Source organism: Henckelia pumila, chromosome 4, assembly GCF_033568475.1.
Source record: "Henckelia pumila isolate YLH828 chromosome 4, ASM3356847v2, whole genome shotgun sequence".
In the NCBI taxonomy this organism is placed as follows: Eukaryota; Viridiplantae; Streptophyta; class Magnoliopsida; order Lamiales; family Gesneriaceae; genus Henckelia; species Henckelia pumila.
Genome location: NC_133123.1, coordinates 193330409 through 193351545, shown reverse-complemented (window position 1 = coordinate 193351545; position 21137 = coordinate 193330409). Strand labels below are relative to the sequence as shown.

The following is a 21137-nucleotide window of genomic DNA, read 5'->3' as shown; positions in this document are numbered from 1 at the left end:
TGAAAGGGTGGGGGGGTGCCCCCACCCGCCAACACTCAGCCTGCAGGACTGATGCACATTTTGCTGCATAGATCCATCGCATGGAATCTCCTCAATTTCAAATAGGTTTAGCTTTTGAGTACGCACACTATGCACTACCCACAGTGGAATAAGAGATAAATGTTATAATCACTCGCTCCACCTCCTGCCGCCTTATTGCCCCTGCATAGGTTACAAGCTCTCGCAACAGAGCCCGGCAGCAACTTGTGTGAAGATAAAGATCTATAAAGAACAAAATTTTGTTCTATTAATGCGATGTGGGAACTGTAGGTATTGGGCAAAAAGGCAGAGCACAAATGCTTTTTTTGGGAACCCAATTATTATTGGGAAATAAGGTAACTTGTCGGGTGAGATATTAACAAAACGGAGTCACATTTATGGAACCATAATTATTATTGTTAGTATTATTATTTTATTTCAGAAAAAATTGTGATTCCGTTTTGTTAATTTTTTTCACTGTTTCCACTCTTTAAATTAAGATAAATAATTGATTAATAACTCATCGAATATATATAACATTTTAAACACCCCTTTAAAATTGAAGGGTTGGTACATTGGTATGGTCAACTCTTTTATTTGTTTGTCCTTTAGTATATATTTAATTACAAAAATATCATTTTATTTTGTCCATTGATAATTAAATATTTACGAAAATTCCACTTTCACTATATTTTTGCCTTTTATGAATATTTATTTACAAAAATATCTTTTTTTATTTCACTGTTTATTATTTTTTTTATTTTCAATTAAAAAAGTGAACAACACGCAACGTGTGTGTCCGAGTATTAATATATATTAATTTTTTAAAACGAAACGCACACACAATATGATCTTTTAAAAAATTGTGCCAAAATAAATTACAACTTGGTTTGTCATCGCTAAATAGCATTTTTTATAAGTGTTTACACTTTATGGATGATGACATCATATTTGTGGTATCTAATCAAATAACGAAGTAGATTGGAATTAGGTTATCCGAAAGTACCTAATTACCGTCTAATATTATATAGTTATTAATTTAGGGGTGGTTTTCGGTATACCGTATCAAAAAAATTCATACCGATACCGATATCGAAATTCTAAAATTTTGGTACAGAAAAAATTCATATAGATATCATATAGATACTGAAAAAAATCGAAAAAATATTTGTATATCGAAAAAACGAAAACATTTCGATACGATATATCGAAAACTCGATATTTTGAGCTAGTATGTCAGCTCTAGTTATTATGGTGTAATACTAGCAAATGAAATATGTTGCATCAGATGACTTAAATGATTGTGGCTGTATTGTTTTAATTCGATTGATTGTCATCTTAATTGATCATTAACACCAAATAAAGTTGAATTAACTGAGTATCATGTCTAGTAATCCTAGCCAAATATATAGTAAAGTGCTCAATTTCTGTTTTATAAAACATAATAATTCTAGTTACATAGTACTTGATCAACCTTAAATACAAAATTTATCGGTGGCCGAACATTATTAGCCTTTTAACATAACTACATAAGTTATGTTTTAACAAGGTACTTTAGTGTAATTTTCTCACATTTGAAAATTGTCAAATAACTAGTACTTACGATACCAATTGGTTTTTAAATTAAGTGAAATTTTCATTAAAAATTGAAGTAAAAAAACATGGTTGAACAGAATTTTTACAAAAAAAAAAAAGAAAATATCTAATTTGTCTCCATACTTCGCAAATCTGTCATTTATGTTTTCAGAAAATTCCTAAAGCTTAGTTTAATAACTGAAATCGTCTAGTCTTTTATTTCATTTATGTCAAACACAACTGAGGCATACAAATTTAGAATTTCATTTCAAGAAACAAAAGGCAGTATAAGTACATAGTCAAAACTCAAAAAGTAATCTAACAAACTCCACAGCTCAGCTGTGAATCCTTTGCCACTGCACTTCTTCAAACGGATCCTACAAAACAAAAAGACCAAACCAACACAACACCCTCCGAAAACCTCACCGGTTAAACATTGATTAGTCGTGTTCTTAGTTAACCATATCGCCCAAGATAAAGGTGTGTTGGTCCCTTGTACAACTTTCTTGGCCCTTTAAATTTTCCTCGCCTTTAGTTTACATGGGTGATATTTATGACTGCCACTGGACTGACATCTATTATCTAAATTTTAAGAAACGAACAGCTACTTTGTTTATGCTTCCTACGAATGGACGAAATCCTCGAAAGTTATGATATACTAATGTATCTCATCAAACTACGTGGCTCATACGCAAGAAAGTTCAAACAATAATGGAGCCAAAATTCTATAATCTATGGTATAATCCTAATAATAGATATTAATTCGTATCTCGTGTCCAGATTGCGCAGACCCGTTGGGTACAGTTCAAACATTAGACTCCTGAATCCTCATTCAAACTAGATCAATCTGCTAGTTTTATCCCTTTATAGAATTCAAGCATGGACCAGGGGCAAGATTTCGCTTTCGAAGGGGTGGAAGCACGTAACTGCATCCCAATAATGGTACAAAATTAATTTCGTAAAATCAGATAGATGGGAAGCAACTCTGGTTTCATTTTCAGCATTTTCAGACAAGACTTCTATGGATGTGTTTTAGAAATTCGTACCAGACAGCGATGAAAGTTATCCTCTAATGTACAAGAAATCTCTCCGGAAATGAAAAACAAAAATATTTTAATGTGATTTAAGTTCCCGCGTTGTTTGAATTCTTATACTCGTAAAGTCACGGGCCTTCACACCACATGAAGTTCAAACAAATGAAAAATGAAAATGAAGCCTTCTCTTGTAAACGACGTCTCGATGGAAAGAAACACGATGACCAGATGAAAAGCTTCCACTGGAGATCCAAGTTACTGTGAGCCGGAGATATCTAATGATGAAATAAAGAGGAAAGGACTACTAGTAAATGTGATGACTCGATTAATTATTAGTCAACTTCCAAAACTCAATCCTCCAGACGGAAGCCCCTCCATATCAGAAAACTAGGTAGAATAATCTGCCGAAAATTCTGAATTTTATCCACATTTCTACTTTAGAAGCTCACGAGCTTCTCTGCAAGTCTGCTTCCAAAAATTCAGGGTAGTAAAAAATTAAATAGTTCTTCTCTACATCTAAATCCACGTTACTTGATAAAATAACTTAAGAGCAAACAACCAAAATCACTTCATCCCCTAAAAATTTATTCTTCTCATTGTCCTTGAAGCCCTATTTCTTCCTAGTTTCTGATTGACAAAAGGCTGAAGTATGAGAATACAACCTAACAACGAGTATCTACAGTCCGAATATTATGTTAACAGTTAACTGCTAAATATGTGAACGACAAGTTTCTGGGTCATATTAGGAAATTAATCGAGAAGCTTACATAAAAGTAAAATCACAGAAGTTAAGACATAATTGAGCAACACAAATTAAGATGTGAGCAAAACTCTGAACACCAACCATATCTTACCCACAAAAGAATTGAGTAATCAATCTGCTTAACTCTCAGCCCTTTTTTCTCTTCTGCTTCCCGAAGAAAAACAGGTTGAAAGGAAATGATCTATGATACAAAAAATTTCAACCAAAAAACAATTAAACTTCAAAAGTTGCAAAAATACAACTTTATCATCAGGATTAGGAATTAGGCCTCAATTGACAAGGGCAAATGTTAAAATATGAAATGAAAAACATCCTTCCAGTATATAACCAACTAGAAAGCTCTTCATTAACAATTCCTGAAACAATAAAGATGACTTTCCTAGGCCCATCCAACCAGAACCCTCAGCTACGTTGTCAAGACTAAATGATTTACCCTATTTTAGGCCCTCCTATGCACTGTTCAGTAGCGGTGAGCAGTATAATTCCAATAAATACCATGCTATTCATCTCAAGTTATCTCATCACCATTTCAATTTAGAGCAGGGCCAATAGGTTCACAGCCAAAATATCTTACGAGCATATCCAAGATTGCCACTGCCTGACGAATCCAAATGTTAAAACTGATTTGAACGATGATAAACAAAACTTATTTTTGGTTCCAGCAACTTCAATAAGAGCATCTAAAGAGCGTTGTCAGAGTAACAATAATAATCCACAATATTTGAAACTTCAATTTACTCCAATGATCTCTTTTCATGGTCCATTACATCTGCTTTAAAATTGAGATAATGAGATGTTGCTTCTTCAAAAAGTTTAAATTTTTAAAGGTACAATGCTCCTCAGCCAGAGTCAAAATAAAACCAGATGTCCTCTAATTCGCAAGATCAAGGTCAATTTATAATCCAGGTCCACAAGTATCTAATTGTGTAGTTAGCCAATGGGTACTTTGTACTGCTTTCAAACTCAATACAAGCATCATCTTGTGAAATATTAAATGATTAAATCAGAATCCAATATCTTAACCCGAGAGTCCAAAATTGATTCTTATTGCACCTTTTAATAAAAACTATTCTTGTTCATTTTCTCGATCAACAAATTCGAGGAGTCTAAAAAGTCTAGGTATTCTCACAACCCTCCTGGTGGAAAACACAAATAATCAAAAACAGTTGGCACCCACCAAATACAATATCCAACACAATTGCCACATTCTTTGTAGTACCATCGCAGGGCACACTTCATTAGAACTCCAAACAAAAACTGAAATCAAATTACATTTCACATTACCTGCACTTACGTGGATATTTGCACTTCCAGTCTCAATAAGGTGGTCAACATGAACTTAACAATCAGAATTATCCCAGGCACTTTTTCCCAATCATGCACAACTAAGATCCCTCAACATTTTAATTAAAATTGAGCTTGTTTAACACAGCCTGTTAAATAACAGGCTTATTAAGATGTTCAGAATGCAGATGCAGATCTTGATGCTTGAAAACAATAACTGAAGTAAAAAAACAGAAAAATTTCAAAAAAATCCGACAAAAAATCCTTGTCTCAGAAATTTGCTTGTACATTCATACTAAAAAGGCAAAGACTGTCTCAATCAGCCACCTTTTATTTGATTTTACTTTTGATAAACGACTAAATAATATACCAAAGTACACAAATTAATGACAAGACAACTAGTTACACTTTGGTAAAACTGTGATATTGTGATCACTATGTTCCCTCTGAATCATCTCGGTTTCTTTTCATGGTCTGGGCATTTTACATCTATATAATGAACCACCCAAAATTGAGGAAAGGAACCCCTTAGAGAGATAAATTACCAGTTACCAACAATAACAGCTCCAGCCAAGATTTACACTCAACAAAATCATCATCATAAAGAAGGTAAATGGCCAACACAACAGCATGAAACGGAGATGATTCATGGTGCATGCCTTCAAGTGCAGAGTCTACTGAGACTTTAGTGAAAACTAGAAAGCAATCAAAGCATACAACATTGCATAATTTCGATGTATTAACCGACAAAGAAGACTAAACTGTGTTATTACAGTTAGCTGTTAGTCCAAAATTTTAATACCTGCCAAAATAAATGCAAGGTTCTCTACTACTAGTATGTTTAAGCAGAAAGGTTGGAAGGCTTTCTTCTTCAATGGCTAGCGAAAACATGATATTTTATTTCAATGTTATCCTACATGGTTATTCATACACGCCAGAAGCCAAAAGGTAAGCCCATGACAACCATAGGCCATAGGCATATGTGGTCCTTTGAAAACCCCCGATATTACTATTCAATACTAGTTGTAGGACAGGGCTGTTTTACTTGAACTGATGAATGATGAAAAAGATGGTGAATCTGATACAACGCTAGTTTATTGTAAATTTAGACATTTTGTTATATTCCGGTATTTTCCAAGAAGTCAATGGGATATTTATTTATTGATAGATAATATTAGAATGTGCTCAAGATGCTATATTATAAAAGATCATAAATAAGATAAAATGGCAAAGCTGAGAAGATCATTTCAATTTCTGATGTTGGCACTTAAACTGCTGTAACCAACTGTATGTTCTGCAAAATTTATTTTCTCATCCCTATATGTTTTGATGGTACCAGGAAACAAAATTCGTACCATTTACAAAGCCTAGAAGCGTCATTACCCGCTATTAAAACCCACAACATCAAACTAGAAGTTACTGTACAGTGTTTATAGTTTTACCGTTTGGTGCAGCAATTGAATCAAATAAACCATTTTTCCAGCAAACCTAAAGTGAATTTGCATGCCCATAACAGTGGAATGCAAAGACTTCAACCACTTGAAAATCATATTGCCAGAGCATCTAACCATTAGTAGATGACGTACCATACATCTATATCTTGTCTGTTCTATACAGTTGTGTTCTTTGATTCGTAGTTAGATTTATCTGTTTCCATACAAGAGTGCAAAATGTACATATATTTCATAAATAGAAGGCTCATGCTTTTCAAGACGTAGGAGTTCAGACAAGCATATGAGACGGTAATATGTAGCTTAGTTCACCAAGCTATGGGTCTTCTCTGTTATTCTTAAAATTTACATCTGTTTTTATTAAAGTCCACAAAAAGTTGGAGATAAGACGACTATTTTAATCCATTAGAGTAATGTCAGAAGATCTGACAGGAAATTTTCAACTTGGCAGGAAAGTCGTCTAATTGGTCCCAGCGATGCTAAAATTTAAAAGGATCTGAGCATGAGAAATGAAGGTAAATACCTAACAAGTACGATACATGATAAGTGAAGACAAAATATCCCATAACAAGAAAATAAAGGAAACCAAGTTCAACAAAGCTTTAACAACATAATAATCCATCACCAATCTATCCCAGAAGAAAAATCAGATGTCAAGCCCATAAAAAAAACAACTTAACTGCCACAAAACTTCATCAACCGCACCAATTCCCAAACCAATGCAGCAACCTGAGTTAGCAAATTCATGAAAAGCCAAATTATCAAATTTGAAGCAAATTTCATAATTTGATAGGATGACAAGAATGAGTGCTTAAAAGAAGCTTATACCCTGCCAGCAACAAAACCCAGTACTGAGTGTCAAGGTTTGTTCCCACGGCCATAACTACCCACTTTTTTACTCCTGCTTCCCCCATCATAACCCATGTGCCCAGCAGAAGTTCTGCAGTAATAACAAATAAAATAATAACAAGAATCCAGCAGAATAATAAGCAGTATACTTTATTACCTCTGCTTCTTTGTATTCCTTTGCTTAATGGTTTTTACCAAATCCATAGCCATCTTCTGGTGTTCCCTAGTTTGAGAATGCATTTCTAGCCCCTCCACAGTCTCACAATCAAACATACAAATCCTACACCAACCCATGCTGATAGGCTTTCTCTTCCTTAACTGATCAAAAGAATCCACCTCGCCCTGTAGATTTCAAGTAGAAACATGGATTCTTGAATAGTTACAATAAATATAAGCAGAAAATAAATGTACACACAGATTCATAATAGATCAATAAGGTAGGAAGTGAAAAAATAATAAATTCTTGAACACAATAAAAAGTCCTCGATCTATACTTACGGCAAAGCCTCCAGGATTAGGAAATCCTTGAAGTGGATAGTTGCTCCTGATACCAGGCTCCCCAAAAGGTGGAATACTTGGTCTGTCACCTCTAATAGATTCACCAAATGGTATCCGATGGTTAAAATTTCCCGTTCCACCCAATTCTCCTGCGTGGGAGTTACCAGAAAAGATACGAGGTCCAACAGCCTCGGACATAAAAGGACCAGGCAAATATCCAGGGCCTGAGAAGTTCACCCTCCCTAAGGGGACTGGCCCATCTTTTCCAAAAGCATCATCACTCTTAATACGGTTGTGGAGTGGACGAGCCATATGCTCTCCAAATCTATTGTGTTGACCATCACCGTTGTCTCTCCTCGGATGACCAGGCAGTAGGGGAAACCTGCTATCATGAAAAGGATTTCCAACTGGATCTGAAGGTAGATTGAAAGATCTGGATCCTTCACCAAACCTATGTGCTTCTTTAGCATTATTATCATCAAAGACAGGGGTGCCCCGAGGAAATCTGTAAGGCACACCAAATTCATGTGGAGGAATGCCAAGGTACTCCCTATCTGGACTACGGGAAGGGAAATGTTTCGCATGATGTCGTCCAGATTCAGAGCCAGGTCCAAAGCCATCTACATGACCCTGTCCAACCGAAGCACGATATGGGGGCAAAGGTCTCAAATTTGGATCTAATCCAGAATTTAATTTCCCTCCAGTGCCATAACTTGACCCAGGTTGTAATTTATCAACAGTCACTGATCCTGCACATGAGAAAGAACCCATGAGGACCCCCAAAAAGAAGAGTGAGGTAAAGTCCCTACAAAAAATAGCAGGAAAAATCCACCATGGAAACATAGAAAATTTGATTAAAAAATAGAAGTATCTTGTTCTAGAGGCCGAAATGGCTCCATCGAAAATGGGTTCAAATGCTCAGGAGAGCCAAAGTTGGAGTCTGTTTCCCCATTAGCCCTCCAAACACTTGGCTCATGCCCCTGCCTACGAGGAACCATTTCAACACACCCAGACAGGTGAGAGGAGCTTTGATGTTTCAACATGACACCTTCATTAGGTCTAACATGGTTGTGGAAACCAGACTGACCTTCAGGATGAAGCTGCGGGGCATTTCCAGTAATCCCACGTGGATCAATCTCAAAACTTGCAGGTGGAGGCCCAAAATAACCAGGAGCCTTGCCAGTATTGGATGTCGGGACAGGGAGGGGAAGAGATTGCCCAGGATGCGGCAAAATTCCCAATCCTTGGGGCCCTAGTGTCAATGGAGGTTGCTCTTTCACTTGTGCTTCATGCTTGGAGAGAGGGTACTTGGAAACCTTCTCAATATCAGTAGACAGACCCACAACTACTGCCTCTTTCCGACTTTCAAGGTCCTCCACCTGCTGTGGCAAATTTGAGTCTGCCACAGAATGGCTTTCTTTTTTAAAGGCATTGCCTTCTGTAGTCTTTGTCTCAATGGATATGGCACCAGATAATTTCTCTGTTGCACTCTCACTAACTTCATCCTTCACCCTAGTAGCAACCATTTCATGCGGTCCCAATTTGTTATTCAATAAGACTTCTTCTTTCAAAGGCTTAACATCAGTTCCAAGAACTTCCATTTCAGCAAGCCCCTGACCTGGAACCCTAGCATCTTGATTTGCATGCTTACTTGAAAAAGAATCCTCCTTCTCAAGTACTGAATTCGGATTTGTGGCTGGCCGAGTTGAACCAAGTTGTGCAGGTACAGTGTGAACCACAGCTCCAAAGCCACTAGATTGCAAATAGTTTTGTGCATGTGTGCCTTCATTTGACGTCATAGGTTTGCCATCATAATTTTGAGACTGCTGGGATGGAGGACCATATGGTGGTATCTCTGGTTGAAGAGGCTGTTGCTGAAAATGACCTTGCTGCTGAAATTGAGCCTTAACAGACGTAACAAAAGGCTGCTGTTGTGCGATTTGCTGGGGCACAGCTTGTTGAACTGGCTGCAGGACAGTACTATGCAGCGGAAGATGGTTAGAAGTTTGTGCATGAGCAGAAAATTGCTGGTGTGCTGGGGGGGCACCAGAAACCTGGCTTTGTGACAGCAAAAATGCAGATGGCGGTTGCGGGGGAAAAGAATCATGAGAAGGGGGTGGCCGCGTCACAGCAGGATGATGAAAAACTTGACCATGCAATTTAACTGGATGCAAACCATTTGTAGGACGTAGATTAATATGAGTTTGATCCAATACTCCTGAATGCATTTGATGGGCTGGTTGAGGTTGTTGATATGAATGATGTAAAGTAACACTAGACGCTGGAGGATGTTGAGTAACACTAGAAGCCGGAGGATGTGGAGGCTGCGGATGCGCAGCAGGAATAGCTGGCTGGTTGAGTGGTGGACGTACTTGAGGGTACTGATTCTGATACTGTGAAGCTTGTGGCTGAATCTGCAAATGAGACTGGTTTGAAGTTTGATTTTGGGGCTGGCTGTGAGTTTGGGAAGCATGAGAGTGATGAATCTGCAAAGGAGGTTGAAAATATGGAGGCAACTGAGGATGTTGGACAGCAGGCTGCATGCTCACCGCTTGAACACTAAGTGGAAGCTGGTTAGGCTGACCATGTGCTGGCAGTGGGGGAATTTGAGCCTGAGGGCGCATCAGATGTGAAGGTGGTTGTTGAGGATTGACTTGATAATTAGGAGGAAAGGTTTGGTTGGGTGCACGCAACCGGGGTTGCCCCTGAGAAGGAACTTGTACCTGCATTGGAATTTGAGATAGCATAGGTGGCTGAGATTGTAGTTGGCCTTGGGCTGGTGGTTGAAACTGGGGCTGCTGCTGGGTTTGAGGGACAGGATAGGACTGCAGCTGAGGCTGATGATGGCTATGAGACTGCCGCTGGGGCTGCGGCTGGGGAATGGACTGCAGGTGAGGCTGGGGCTGAGGCTGAGGCTGAGGCTGAGGCTGGGGCTGAGGCTGAGGCTGAGGCTGAGGCTGAGGCTGAGGCTGAGGCTGAGGCTGAGGCTGAGGCTGAGGCTGAGGCTGGGGCTGAGGCTGGGGCTGAGGCTGGGGCTGTGTGTAGACATGAGATTGGGGCTGACCATTCACATGCAGTGGATTTTGCTGGAATGGCTGAAGGGAATAATATTGCTGATGAGACTGTTGGTAAGGATCATATCCGGCATATTGCTGATAGTATTGCTGGTACTGTTGCTGATACCATTGATCAGTAGTTTGCACAGAAACAGCCTGAGGGTTAGCAATAGAATGCTGGATGGGATTTTGTCCAGGCTGCTGATTAACAGCAGCATTCTGACTATTCTGGGGCTGAGGAAGTTGCTGGCCGGATTGAGCTGTAGTGAGGTTTACAGTAGCAGTGGTTGTGGACAAAGCTGTGCCAGAGCTAGTTGCACCTGTAACGCCCTCTGTAGCCTGTTTAGCTTCATGTACTCCCTGGCCATGTAATTAAAGCTCGACATAAGAGTTCATTCTATCCTAGACTCCTAGTTCACATGAATGCAAAGAATATATGCTAGATACACTTACCGTACAACTCTGAGCGTGATCATGTACTTGGCGATGAACAATTTGGATACCACATCTGTTACATATAACTGCCGAACTTCCAAAGGAACACTCAGAACAATGAGAGGTACAATCAGATAGAGTACCCTGCCATGTGCAACCACTTCTGAAGAATAAACAGTGAACCTTAACATTTCCAATCTTTTCCGCCAGTATCCTATCAGAGTCAATTAGCGGCTGCCAAAAATTTTACAGCTTCAGAAAATTATGCAAGAAACTGTGTGTGTTATTAAAATGTATAGGCAGGGGAGACCACCTTAGAATCAGACTCGGTCACCAAGTATCCATCATAAGGGCATGCCTTGCTACCATTTGCAATGTGCGCCAAGCAAAGCTTGCAGTATAGGTGACTGCACTGTGACTGCAATGCTTCATTTGGATATACAAGCGTACGACAAACAGGACAAAAATACTCCCCTGGATAAGTTTGAATGTTTATTATGCACTCTATATCAAAACCCATGAATTCTCAAGCAAAAACTTGGACGACAACAAGCTCCCACGCCTGGATAAGAAATACAAGATTACTACATGCATGAAAAATATGCAATAATAGATAATGAACCTAAAAAATGCAACAAAAAACATTCTAACAAACAAGCAGAACTCTATTCATCAAAATATCTGTATACATCAGTTTTATCAAGAAACGATGAATTATCACGCCCAAATATATAAATATAGGGAAAAAAAACATGTGACACACCTCAAAACCCTAATCGAAATCTTCTCTATAATCGAATAAAACCCTGTATGCACGATTCGGACACAGAGCTTGAGGAGTGTAGAAGTGAATCGGGGGAAATTGAAAGGAGACCGAAGATGCCCTCTCGTGCGCCTAGGTTGGGATTTGCAGGATTTTAATAATAATAATAATAATAATAATAATAATAATAAATTAATAATAATCATGATAATCATAATAAGGAAAAATATCATTTTTGGTAGAGCGTGTCCTAGGGATGGCAATTTCCTCCGAACCCGATGGGAAATCCGATATCCAACCCGAGCGAAGGAGGATATGGAGGCATTTTTTGGACACGATTAAATAAATGGGTAAATGGGTATGGGAATCTCGTAAATGGGTATGGGGATCTCTTTTTAAAAATATTTTGTCATGCCACTTTTTGGTCTGTTCTTTGTAGAGTTTGGCATTTTCGTAAGAATGATTACGAAATTCTTCTATCTCATTCAACTGCAACAGTCGCTCTTCTCAAACAGCTTTCAGATCAAAATTCAACTTTTTCACGGCCCAATATGCTCGATACTCTAACTCCAGTGGCAGATGGCATGATTTACCAAAGACCAACCTATATGGCGACATGCCAATTGGAGTTTTGAATGCGGTTCGGTATGCCCACAGTGCATCATCCAACTTGATTGCCCAATCCTTCCGGTTAGTGTGGACCGTCTTTTCCAGAATTTGCTTGATTTCCCGGTTGGATATTTCAGCTTACCCATTTGTTTGTGGATGGTATGCACATGTCACTTTATGCCTAACACCATATTTTGTCAGTAATGAATTAAAGATTTTATTGCAAAAATGCGTACCTTCATCACTGATAATTGCCCTTGGAGTGCCAAACCTCATGAAAATATTTTTCTGCACAAACTTCACCACTACACGAGAATCATTAGTGGCGGTGGCGATTGCTTCCACCCATTTCGAAACATAATCTACATCCAACAAAATATAAGATTGACCAAAAGAGAGGGGAAACGGTCCCATAAAATCAATACCCCAAACATCAAATAATTCAACTTCTAAAATATTTGTAAGGGGTAATTAATGACGCTTAGATATATTCCTCATCCTTTGACATCTATCACAAGATTTGTAATGAACTGGGCTGGCCCAGTTCATTCTTGAACTCATGATCTTCTCCCCCCTGGTGGGGAGTTCTTGCCCTCCCCAGGATTCGAACCTTGCACTCCAGGTCATAAATGCAATGTTCCCTTAATCCTGGTACCATTGAGCTCAATGGTACCAGGATTAAGGGAACATTGCATTTATGACCTGGAGTGCAAGGTTCGAATCCTGGGGAGGGCAAAAACTCCCCACCAGGGGGGAGAAGATCATGAGTTCAAGAATGAACTGGGCCAGCCCAGTTCATTACATAAAAGGGCACGTGACGCCCGGGGCTGAAGAGGCAGAGAGTGATCGCCGGTGCCAAGATGTTGCACAGACAATGAGCGGCTCCTGGTAGGCTTCTAGGTGGAGGGAGACATGAATAAACCGATCCCGTGCGGGAATGAGAGGGGATTCTGAGACTATGTAGGTATGGGACTACATAGTTGAGGAGGGTTTAAAAGATTTCATATGTACTGCTCTTATCAAGAAGATGCATCTTCTTTTCGAAAGCTCATCACATAAGAACTCCAAATTTAAGCGTGCTTGACTTGGGGAAATTATAGGATGGGTGACCCCCTGGAAAGTTTTTTAGGGTGTGTGTGAGTGAGAACATAAGCATGCTGAAAAGACCCGTCTTGATACAGTGGGGCGTTACAAATGGTATCAGAGCCGACCTCTCTTAGTACGGTATGGTTCGGGGACGAATCAAGCGGAAGCTGGTGGGCATGTGACGCCCGGGGCTGAAGAGGCAGGGAGTGATCGCCGGTGCCAAGAGGTTGCACGGACAATGAGCGGCTCCTGGTAGGCTTCTAGGAGGAGGGAGACATGAATGAACCGATCCCGTGCGGGAATGAGAGTGGATTCTGAGACTATGTAGGTATGGGACTACATAGTTGAGGAGGGTTTAAAAGATTTCATATGTATTGCTCATATCAAGAAGGTGCATCTTCTTTTCGGAAGCTCATCACATAAGAACTCCAAAGTTAAGCGTGCTTGACTTGGGGCAATTATAGGATGGGTGACCCCCTGGAAAGTTTTCTGAAAGTATCACCTATGAAAGGGGTGATGAGATTCGGATGCAGAGGCAAGTTGAATCCGAGATATATTGGGCCATTTGAGATCTTGGAGAGAGTTGGCACGTTGGCCTACTGTTTGGCTTTGCCTCCAGGGCTTGCGGCAGTGCACAACGTTTTCCATGTATCAATGCTACGGAGATACGTCTCGAATCCGGTGCATGTACTAGATTTCGAACCTTTGCAGTTAGCACCGGATCTAGTATTTGAGGAGAGGCCTGTTCGGATCTTAGCCAGAGAGGAGCGGAGATTGAGGACGCGGGTCATACCGATGGTCAAAGTCCAGTGGCTGAATCATTCCGAGGAGGAATCCACTTGGGAGATCGAGGCAGACATGAGTACTCGCTACTCGGAGTTATTCGAGTAAGTACTCTAATTTTGAGGACGAAATTCAAATTAAGGGAGGGAGAATTGTAGCACCCAGTATTTTTAGTACGTAAATTCGCATGCATAATTAGGGATTTTATTTATTTAGAATTTTAGATTATGGGTTAAATAATTATGTGAAATTATTCGTGCATGTTTTAAGTTATTTTTAAGCATTTAACCCATAATTAAAGATTTTTCATGATTTATGGAAATTTAGTTATTTTATCGCGTAGACGGGACCGTGGACGGACGAGATGACAACTTTCTACCCAAATTATTTTTATGAGTCTTTTTAGAGCCCAAAAATATTATTTTGAGTTTTATTTCCTCAAAATTTTCAGTATTTGATTTTATATAATTGTAGGAGTCCTTTTTATCCAAATTTAGCCCAAAATATTGACTTTTAATTACCTTTAAAATTCCCTAAAATTTATATTTCGGGATTTTAAATTAGTTATCAAATTTTTACTTATTATTTAGAGTTTTTAAGTTATATATTTTATATTTAAAACCCTTATTAATATTTTAATTATCCAAAACCTTGTTTTAATTAAATTACACCCTAAATCTACCCAAACCCACGTCTTCAAGCCTTCAGCCGCCACCCCCTCCCTTGTTCTTCACCTCCTTCATCGTGTCAGCCCAGAAAACTCCATAGGAGATCGAGTTTAAGCTTCCAAGGTGGTTGATCATCGTCCCGTCGTCCCGGAATCGTTATCTACGCCTACTTCTCTTCAATCTTCGGTGCTAGGAATGTTTCTTTTCGTTTTTATTGTGCCATATCAGTGTTTATGCGTGTGTGTGTAAGCATCAGTTTTATTCAAGAATTTTCAGAAAAATCGAGATTTGGTTGGATGTATGCGCCTTGTTCATGTATTTGTTGAATCATGCTCACGTTTAATTGCCATGGGTGCGTCCAGCTGCTGGCCAAGGGTTCCTAGACTGTGTGAGGGTGGTCTGGACTTGAGTGGCTCGAGTGGTTCGAGCCAAACGAGCCCAGGTAAGGGCTGGTGCAAGATCGGGTCCCTTTTGTGCGCAGTTTAGGGTGGGTTCAGAGGAAGGGGCGATCGGCATGATGGCTGGGGCTGCATGGGGCTAGGGTTGTGGTCAGGTTAGGACCGCCCAGACGTGGGCTACGTCTGGGCGACGGAGCTCTGGCCAGGGGCGGCCGGAGCAGGCCGGCAGCAGCCATGGAGTGGCTGCTGCTCGCGGCCGAGGGCTATACAAGAGGGGGGGATCGGGTTTTAGGGTTTAGAGTGGGTCCGGGTCGGGTTGTTGGGTCCGGGTCGGGTCTGGAAAGTCATGGGTTATGTTAGTTGGGTCCGGGTTCGGGTTAAATGAGTCGGGCTTGGGTATTTTTATTTGTAAGTTTTAAGTTTAATTAAGTGTTAAATGGGCCTAATTAAATCCAAAAATTTAATTGAGTTTTATTTAATTATTTGGGTTGAATTTAATTGTTATTGGGCTTAATTAAATTAAATTAAGTTAGCCCGATAATTTCTATGGGCTTGGGAGCTCATGAAAGTTATTGGGCCAGTCTTTGGGCTTTTGGGCCCATTGGGCCAGATTAAGTTGTTATTGAGCCAAGTATGTGCTAATGGGCTTTAATTGATTTATTGGGCTTAGAAATGTGTTAATGGGCTTAAGTATGTTAATGGGCCAGTTTCAGTGTTAATGGGCCAGAATTTAAGAAAATGGGCTTGAGTGTGAGGGCCAGCAGTTCAGTACAAACCATGAGAAATTGCATGTGTCCTAATTATATATTTAATTATTTTATGCATGAAAGTTATTTTAGTATTTATATGTTAGTATAAAAATTAAATTAAATATATATGAAGGACACACATTTTTATTTAAGTACATGCATTCATGAAATAATTTTATGGCATGATTTAATGTTTAAGGTTGAGCAAGAAAATAATTTTATGTTGGAAGTTGAAGTAGTGTGACAATTTAAGGGGGACAAGCCCCCACATGTTAAGGGCAGTTTACTGTCAATTTAAAGGTAGTTTACTACCAGCAAGAGGTGATTCGTCACCGCCGCGTACGTTGGTTTTAAGAGACTGATCAGTCGAACCATTTAAGTTTAAGGTTACACTATGGATATGACCATGCGATGTTAGAAAAATGTTATGCTCAAAAATGTTTATGTATGTATTATATAATTATATTTAAGATCAAGTTTAAGCAAGATTTTAAGTTATGATTCATGATTTTTAAGCATGCCCATTCATGTATATGTTATGTATTAGTACTTCAGTGATTTAAATTATTTTAAATCCTTGTTATGTTAGCATGTTGGGCCTCTAGGCTCACTACACTTATATGTTGCAGGTGAGTACGTAGAGGAAGATGTAGTACCTACCGGCGGCGAGGACGTATGAGCAGACAGGCAGTGATCCCCCGCAGCCGTCGTTTGAGTCATTATGAATATTTTTAAGAATTTTAAACTCTGTTATTTATTTATTTCTTTTAAGTCTTTTCAGTGGCAAATTTTAATACTATTTTTATTAAGTAATTTTATTACATGCAAACTTTTAAGTTAATTGTTTTGACAGTATTTTATTTAAGTTTGACTCAGATATTTAAGTATGAAATGTTGCACTTTATTTAAGTTATTTTTAAATCTGTTTATTGTTGTGCATATATGTATGGGCATGTATGTACATTTATTTTACTTAGGATATAAATTTTTTTTTTTCGCATATGTTATTTTAGAAAATTTGGTCGTTTCAGTTAGAGAACGAGGTTTTGATCCTAATTCCCCTCTACCATTGTGGGATGTGCGACATGCAGCTCATGAGCGAAGATGGACGGGTTTTGTCCAACCTCCCAGTGATGCCGTGGTTTCATTAGTCCGGGAATTTTATGCCAATCTCAAATGCAAGCATGAGCAGTATCATGTTCTAGTGCGGGGAAAGAGGGTGGCTTTTGATGGACATTCTATTAACACCCTCTTCCATATGCCATCTCTTGATATGGATGACTATTCGGAGTTCTAGGCCGGCGAGGTAGACTATGATGAGATTCTAGCGACCCTGTGTGAGGAAAGGGCGCACTGGAAGATGAAAGATGAAAAGGTGGTGCATTTTCCATCTGGGAAAATGAAGCAAGACGCGAGGTCTTGGTTTTTCTTGGTGGATGCTCGTGTTTTGCCCACAGGTCACACTTCTGAGGTGACGAAGAAACGGGCTGTCCTGACTTACTGTATCGTCACTGGGAAGACGATAAACTTGAGAAATATCATTCAGGAATTCATTCTTGCAGCAGTTAGGGGGGCTACTACTGGAGGATTGCCGCACCCATCCTTGATCGCTGCGCTTTGTGCACATGCTGGAGTTACATGGGGTACAGATGAAGAGCTTTTTAAGGTCCAAGGACCTATTACTGGGACTACATGAGAGCATATACCACCCCCTCTGCGAACAGCAGCGCCTCGGGATCGCCCTGCGAGTAGCAGCCAGCCACCACCACTACCACTTACTGGAGCGTATGAGCATTTTGATGAGCGCTTGACGCGAATGGAGCAGCGGCTAGACCTTCATTGTCGTCGGACTGATATTTTCATGGATTATATGGTGGATTTCACGACGACTCTAGCCCAGCGCTTTCCTGGCTCCAGTGAGGATCCGCAGTTTCCCCCACCTCCTACTTGGCTCCCTTGGGATGATGACATGGACGATGACCACTGATGGCCATTGTCGTAGGTATGTGTTTGTTTCTTGTTTTTATTGATATTGCACATTGAGGACAATGCACATATCTGAGTTTGAGGGGATGTTGTTTGTTGTTTTAGATGAGTTTTGTTGAGCTGTTTGTTGAATAGATTGTTATTGAAGCTGAAGCGAAGTTGAGTTGCGAGTTTGATGGATTGTTGCATGCTAAATTAGTCACTAGTTCTTGCATCTGTGTTTTTAGTTTTCTCGTTCGTATTATGTTTTTGCTTGTTTTGTTTTGTGTCAGTTTTTTTTTTTTTTTTGTCTGTGTTCGTTTGTCTGGTTGTTTTTTTGAGAAAACAAAAACAAAAATGTGAAAAATGAGAAAAAAAAGAAAGAAAAATAGCATATGATGATGAAGTTGAAAAAAAAAATGAAAATGAAAATATAATCAAGTGTTGGCGACATTGGATCTTGAGTTCTCACTTTTTCTGCACTATAGCCTTGATTATCGATACTCTTGATAAGTAGAGAAAATTGTGTGGATTTTGTGAGAAGATTAGCTGATTTGATTCTTAACTTTGGCGATACATACTCGAAACTGAGGTAGATTTTTACAAACAGAGAAATGATTTAGGCAACTTTGTTTTTGAGCCTGCAAGCCTTTGATTTGTTAGTCTTTCATTTGTAGCCTTGCGAAAAAAAAAAAGAAAAAAAAAATCCAAAACTGAAAGAAGGCCGAAAAGAAAAAAAAAATCCAAAAATCCAATTGGATGAAAAAGAAAAGATAGAAAAAGATGAAGAAAGTAAGGTGAGGGGAGACATTGAAACTGGATTGAAATTCGAGTCCAAAGAAATTTTTTCTCAATTATTTTTAGACTTTGACACAGCTGCGAGCAATTTAGCAGATTTCCTTCTTCAACTTCTTCTTCTTTTATCTATAAATTCACCAACTCATGAATCTCCCTACATACACATAAACAACAACGAAACCGCATAAACTGCTCGAACAACGCAAAATTCAGTTAAAATCATAACCAAATTAAGTGCATAAAATGCACTTATCAACTGCTTCTGAAGTGGCTGAGTTCGAATGGTCCGATCATGCGTTCGGATCGTCCGAACTAGCCCTTTACTTCAAAACCCATGTTTTATTTTCTAAGTCCAATTAAGCCCTTGATTTGTTTAAATAGTAACCCTTAATCATATTTAACATTTAATTAACTTAAACTGGAATATGGGTTACTACAGTAGCTTCTTCTTCATCTCAACCTCTGATGCTCCTATCGTCATCTAACCTAATTGTCGCTCTGAAAGAATAACTTGGTCAACGCCTAAATTGTAAGGCCCGAGATTATTTGAATGAATCCGAAAATAATTTAATTTTAATTCGAGTATATTTAATTTGGGAATATTTAGAGTTTTTATTTAAATTCTAATATTCTTAAATTATTTAGGATTGAAATTGAATTAAAAAGAAGGCCGAGGACTGAATTGTAATTTCTGAGGTTTCTAGGAACTAAACTAAAATTATGTGATATATATTTTTAATTCACTTGAATAGTAAGAATTATACGTGTATTATTCAGAAAGAAAGAACCGAGAAGCTGAACATCTCCATTTCTATTCATTTTGGTATATTCCTACCAACCACAGCCTCCACCACAGATTACACCAGGAGGAAGCCAGATTGAGAGCTTACCTCCGAGACAACAAGGCCGAGTCTTTGCCTACCACCTGTTGTGGGGACCTCGGGTGCTAATCTTTCTTCTTAATGGGCAATCAATATTAATTACAAACCAAGAAGTAGAAAACAATTTTTTTTTTAATATGGGCGCGGGAGCGCCCTATGCCAGCGCCCCCGCGCCCAACCTGGCAGAAATTTTGTTCTGCCAGGGCACGGGCGCGCCCTGGACCGGCGCCCCCACGCTCAACCTGGCAGAACTTTTGTTCTGCCAAGGCGCGGGTGCGCTCGGGCCAGCGCAGGCGCGCTTAAACCGCCAGAAAAATTCCCAACATGATTTCTTTTGCTATCAAGAAAGATTTCATGAAGTATAACCCTTACATCCAACTCAAAATACATACAAAAAAAGTTTATATCAACAAACCTCAATCTACACATGTAATGCTACCTTAGTGCTTCAAAAGTTGATACAAACACATGTTTAACTAACATGTTTTCCAACCAACTAAGTTTGATACAAAGTCATGACAGCAAACTCTATTCATAACCCGACGTCTCCACAGCTAATCTCTCTCTCAAGCTACCCATGTCGACTCTGTCCAATTCATGTCTCATCTGTTGTCATGCACACATACAAAACAATACAACAGTCGGATAAACTCCGGTGAGAAATCATTCTCAGTATAATCGACTTATAAAGTGTTAAATAAATCATATCAACTTTAATCATAATCGACTCAACAATAGAGTAAATAAAGCATATATCGATCAAGAACTGATTCATATAACATCGTTTCCATCAAGATTCGTAACCGATCTTGACATGGATATCCATCTATCGTAGTCATTCTGGACTATAAAATAAGATTGTCTCAGATCTTGGCAATAGAATCAATTCAATATCATATCATTTCATCATCGTATCGACTCAAATTCAAAGATCCACTACCTGAGATGGATCGACAACATCAAAATCAAATCGAAAAGATAAACAAGTATGTGATTTTGGCGGGACAACTCAAGAAACTTCATTCTCGAGTTACAAATCCCTGACTTGCGATGTCTTCTTATACCTTTCGTTTTCTCGGTTCTGAATACTTCAAATCTAAAATATAACAATCAAGAACTCTATTCAATTCATCAATCAATCTCAACAATCATTCCTCAAAAGAACAACTCAAACCTTGTTTCAATCTTCTTAAAACTTGTTCACTTTATCTCCAAATCGAATCTGAATTCTCGAGCTTTTAAAACACCTATCCAAGCTGAAAATTAATTGATCACAAGCTATATATATCTGCAAGGTATGAAATCAAAATCAGATCAATCAATCACAGCCCAAACACGTTCAAATTCTTGACTCGACGGCGTAGTGACTGAAAATCGATAACCGAAACGATATCGAATTCAATATAAATCAATCTTCATACACATAGCCGCAATATATCATCAATAATCAGTATACTCATAGGTGAGAATTTTG

General features: G+C 38.9%; 2 protein-coding genes across 4 annotated transcripts; both read right to left on the bottom strand.

The window, feature by feature from the left end:
- Positions 1-1837: 1837 nt before the first annotated feature.
- LOC140866374 (uncharacterized) lies at positions 1838-11866 on the bottom strand. Of its 3 annotated transcripts, XR_012144867.1 has the most exons (9): positions 11727-11866; positions 11277-11525; positions 10976-11197; positions 8560-10888; positions 7473-8221; positions 7132-7316; positions 6966-7065; positions 6806-6854; positions 1838-3571 (listed from the first exon to the last, which is right to left on the bottom strand). XR_012144867.1 is itself a non-coding variant. In XM_073271351.1 (8 exons), the coding sequence occupies exons 2-7, from the start codon at positions 11481-11483 to the stop codon at positions 6984-6986; spliced, it is 3774 nt and encodes a 1257-aa protein (XP_073127452.1). In that variant the 5' UTR covers positions 11484-11525; positions 11727-11866; the 3' UTR covers positions 1838-6854; positions 6966-6983. The 3 variants fall into 3 exon arrangements, 2 of the variants coding, with proteins under 2 accessions (XP_073127452.1, XP_073127453.1); XM_073271351.1 differs by having other exon boundaries at positions 1838-6854; XM_073271352.1 differs by having other exon boundaries at positions 1838-6854; positions 6954-7065; positions 10982-11197.
- A 367-nt stretch (positions 11867-12233) lies between these two features.
- LOC140862513 (uncharacterized) lies at positions 12234-12749 on the bottom strand. Its single transcript, XM_073265542.1, has 2 exons — positions 12572-12749; positions 12234-12472 (listed from the first exon to the last, which is right to left on the bottom strand). Exons 1-2 carry the CDS (start codon positions 12747-12749, stop codon positions 12234-12236), a joined length of 417 nt encoding a protein of 138 aa, XP_073121643.1.
- Between the last annotated feature and the right edge of the window lie 8388 nt (positions 12750-21137).

What these genes read in the sequence shown, in the direction of transcription:
- LOC140866374 (XM_073271351.1), bottom strand. Translation starts at nt 11,483, where the DNA reads ATGGGTTTTGATATAGAGTGCATAATAAACATTCAAACTTATCCAGGG. An exon ending in CTAATCCTGGAGGCTTTGCC is followed by an intron (nt 7,317 to 7,472) that starts GTAAGTATAGAT and finishes TGAAATCTACAG; the next exon opens with GGCGAGGTGGATTCTTTTGA. An exon ending in AGGAATACAAAGAAGCAGAG is followed by an intron (nt 7,066 to 7,131) that starts GTAATAAAGTAT and finishes TTATTACTGCAG; the next exon opens with AACTTCTGCTGGGCACATGG.
- LOC140862513 (XM_073265542.1), bottom strand. Translation starts at nt 12,749, where the DNA reads ATGGGACCGTTTCCCCTCTCTTTTGGTCAATCTTATATTTTGTTGGAT. An exon ending in GGCAATTATCAGTGATGAAG is followed by an intron (nt 12,473 to 12,571) that starts GTACGCATTTTT and finishes CAAATGGGTAAG; the next exon opens with CTGAAATATCCAACCGGGAA.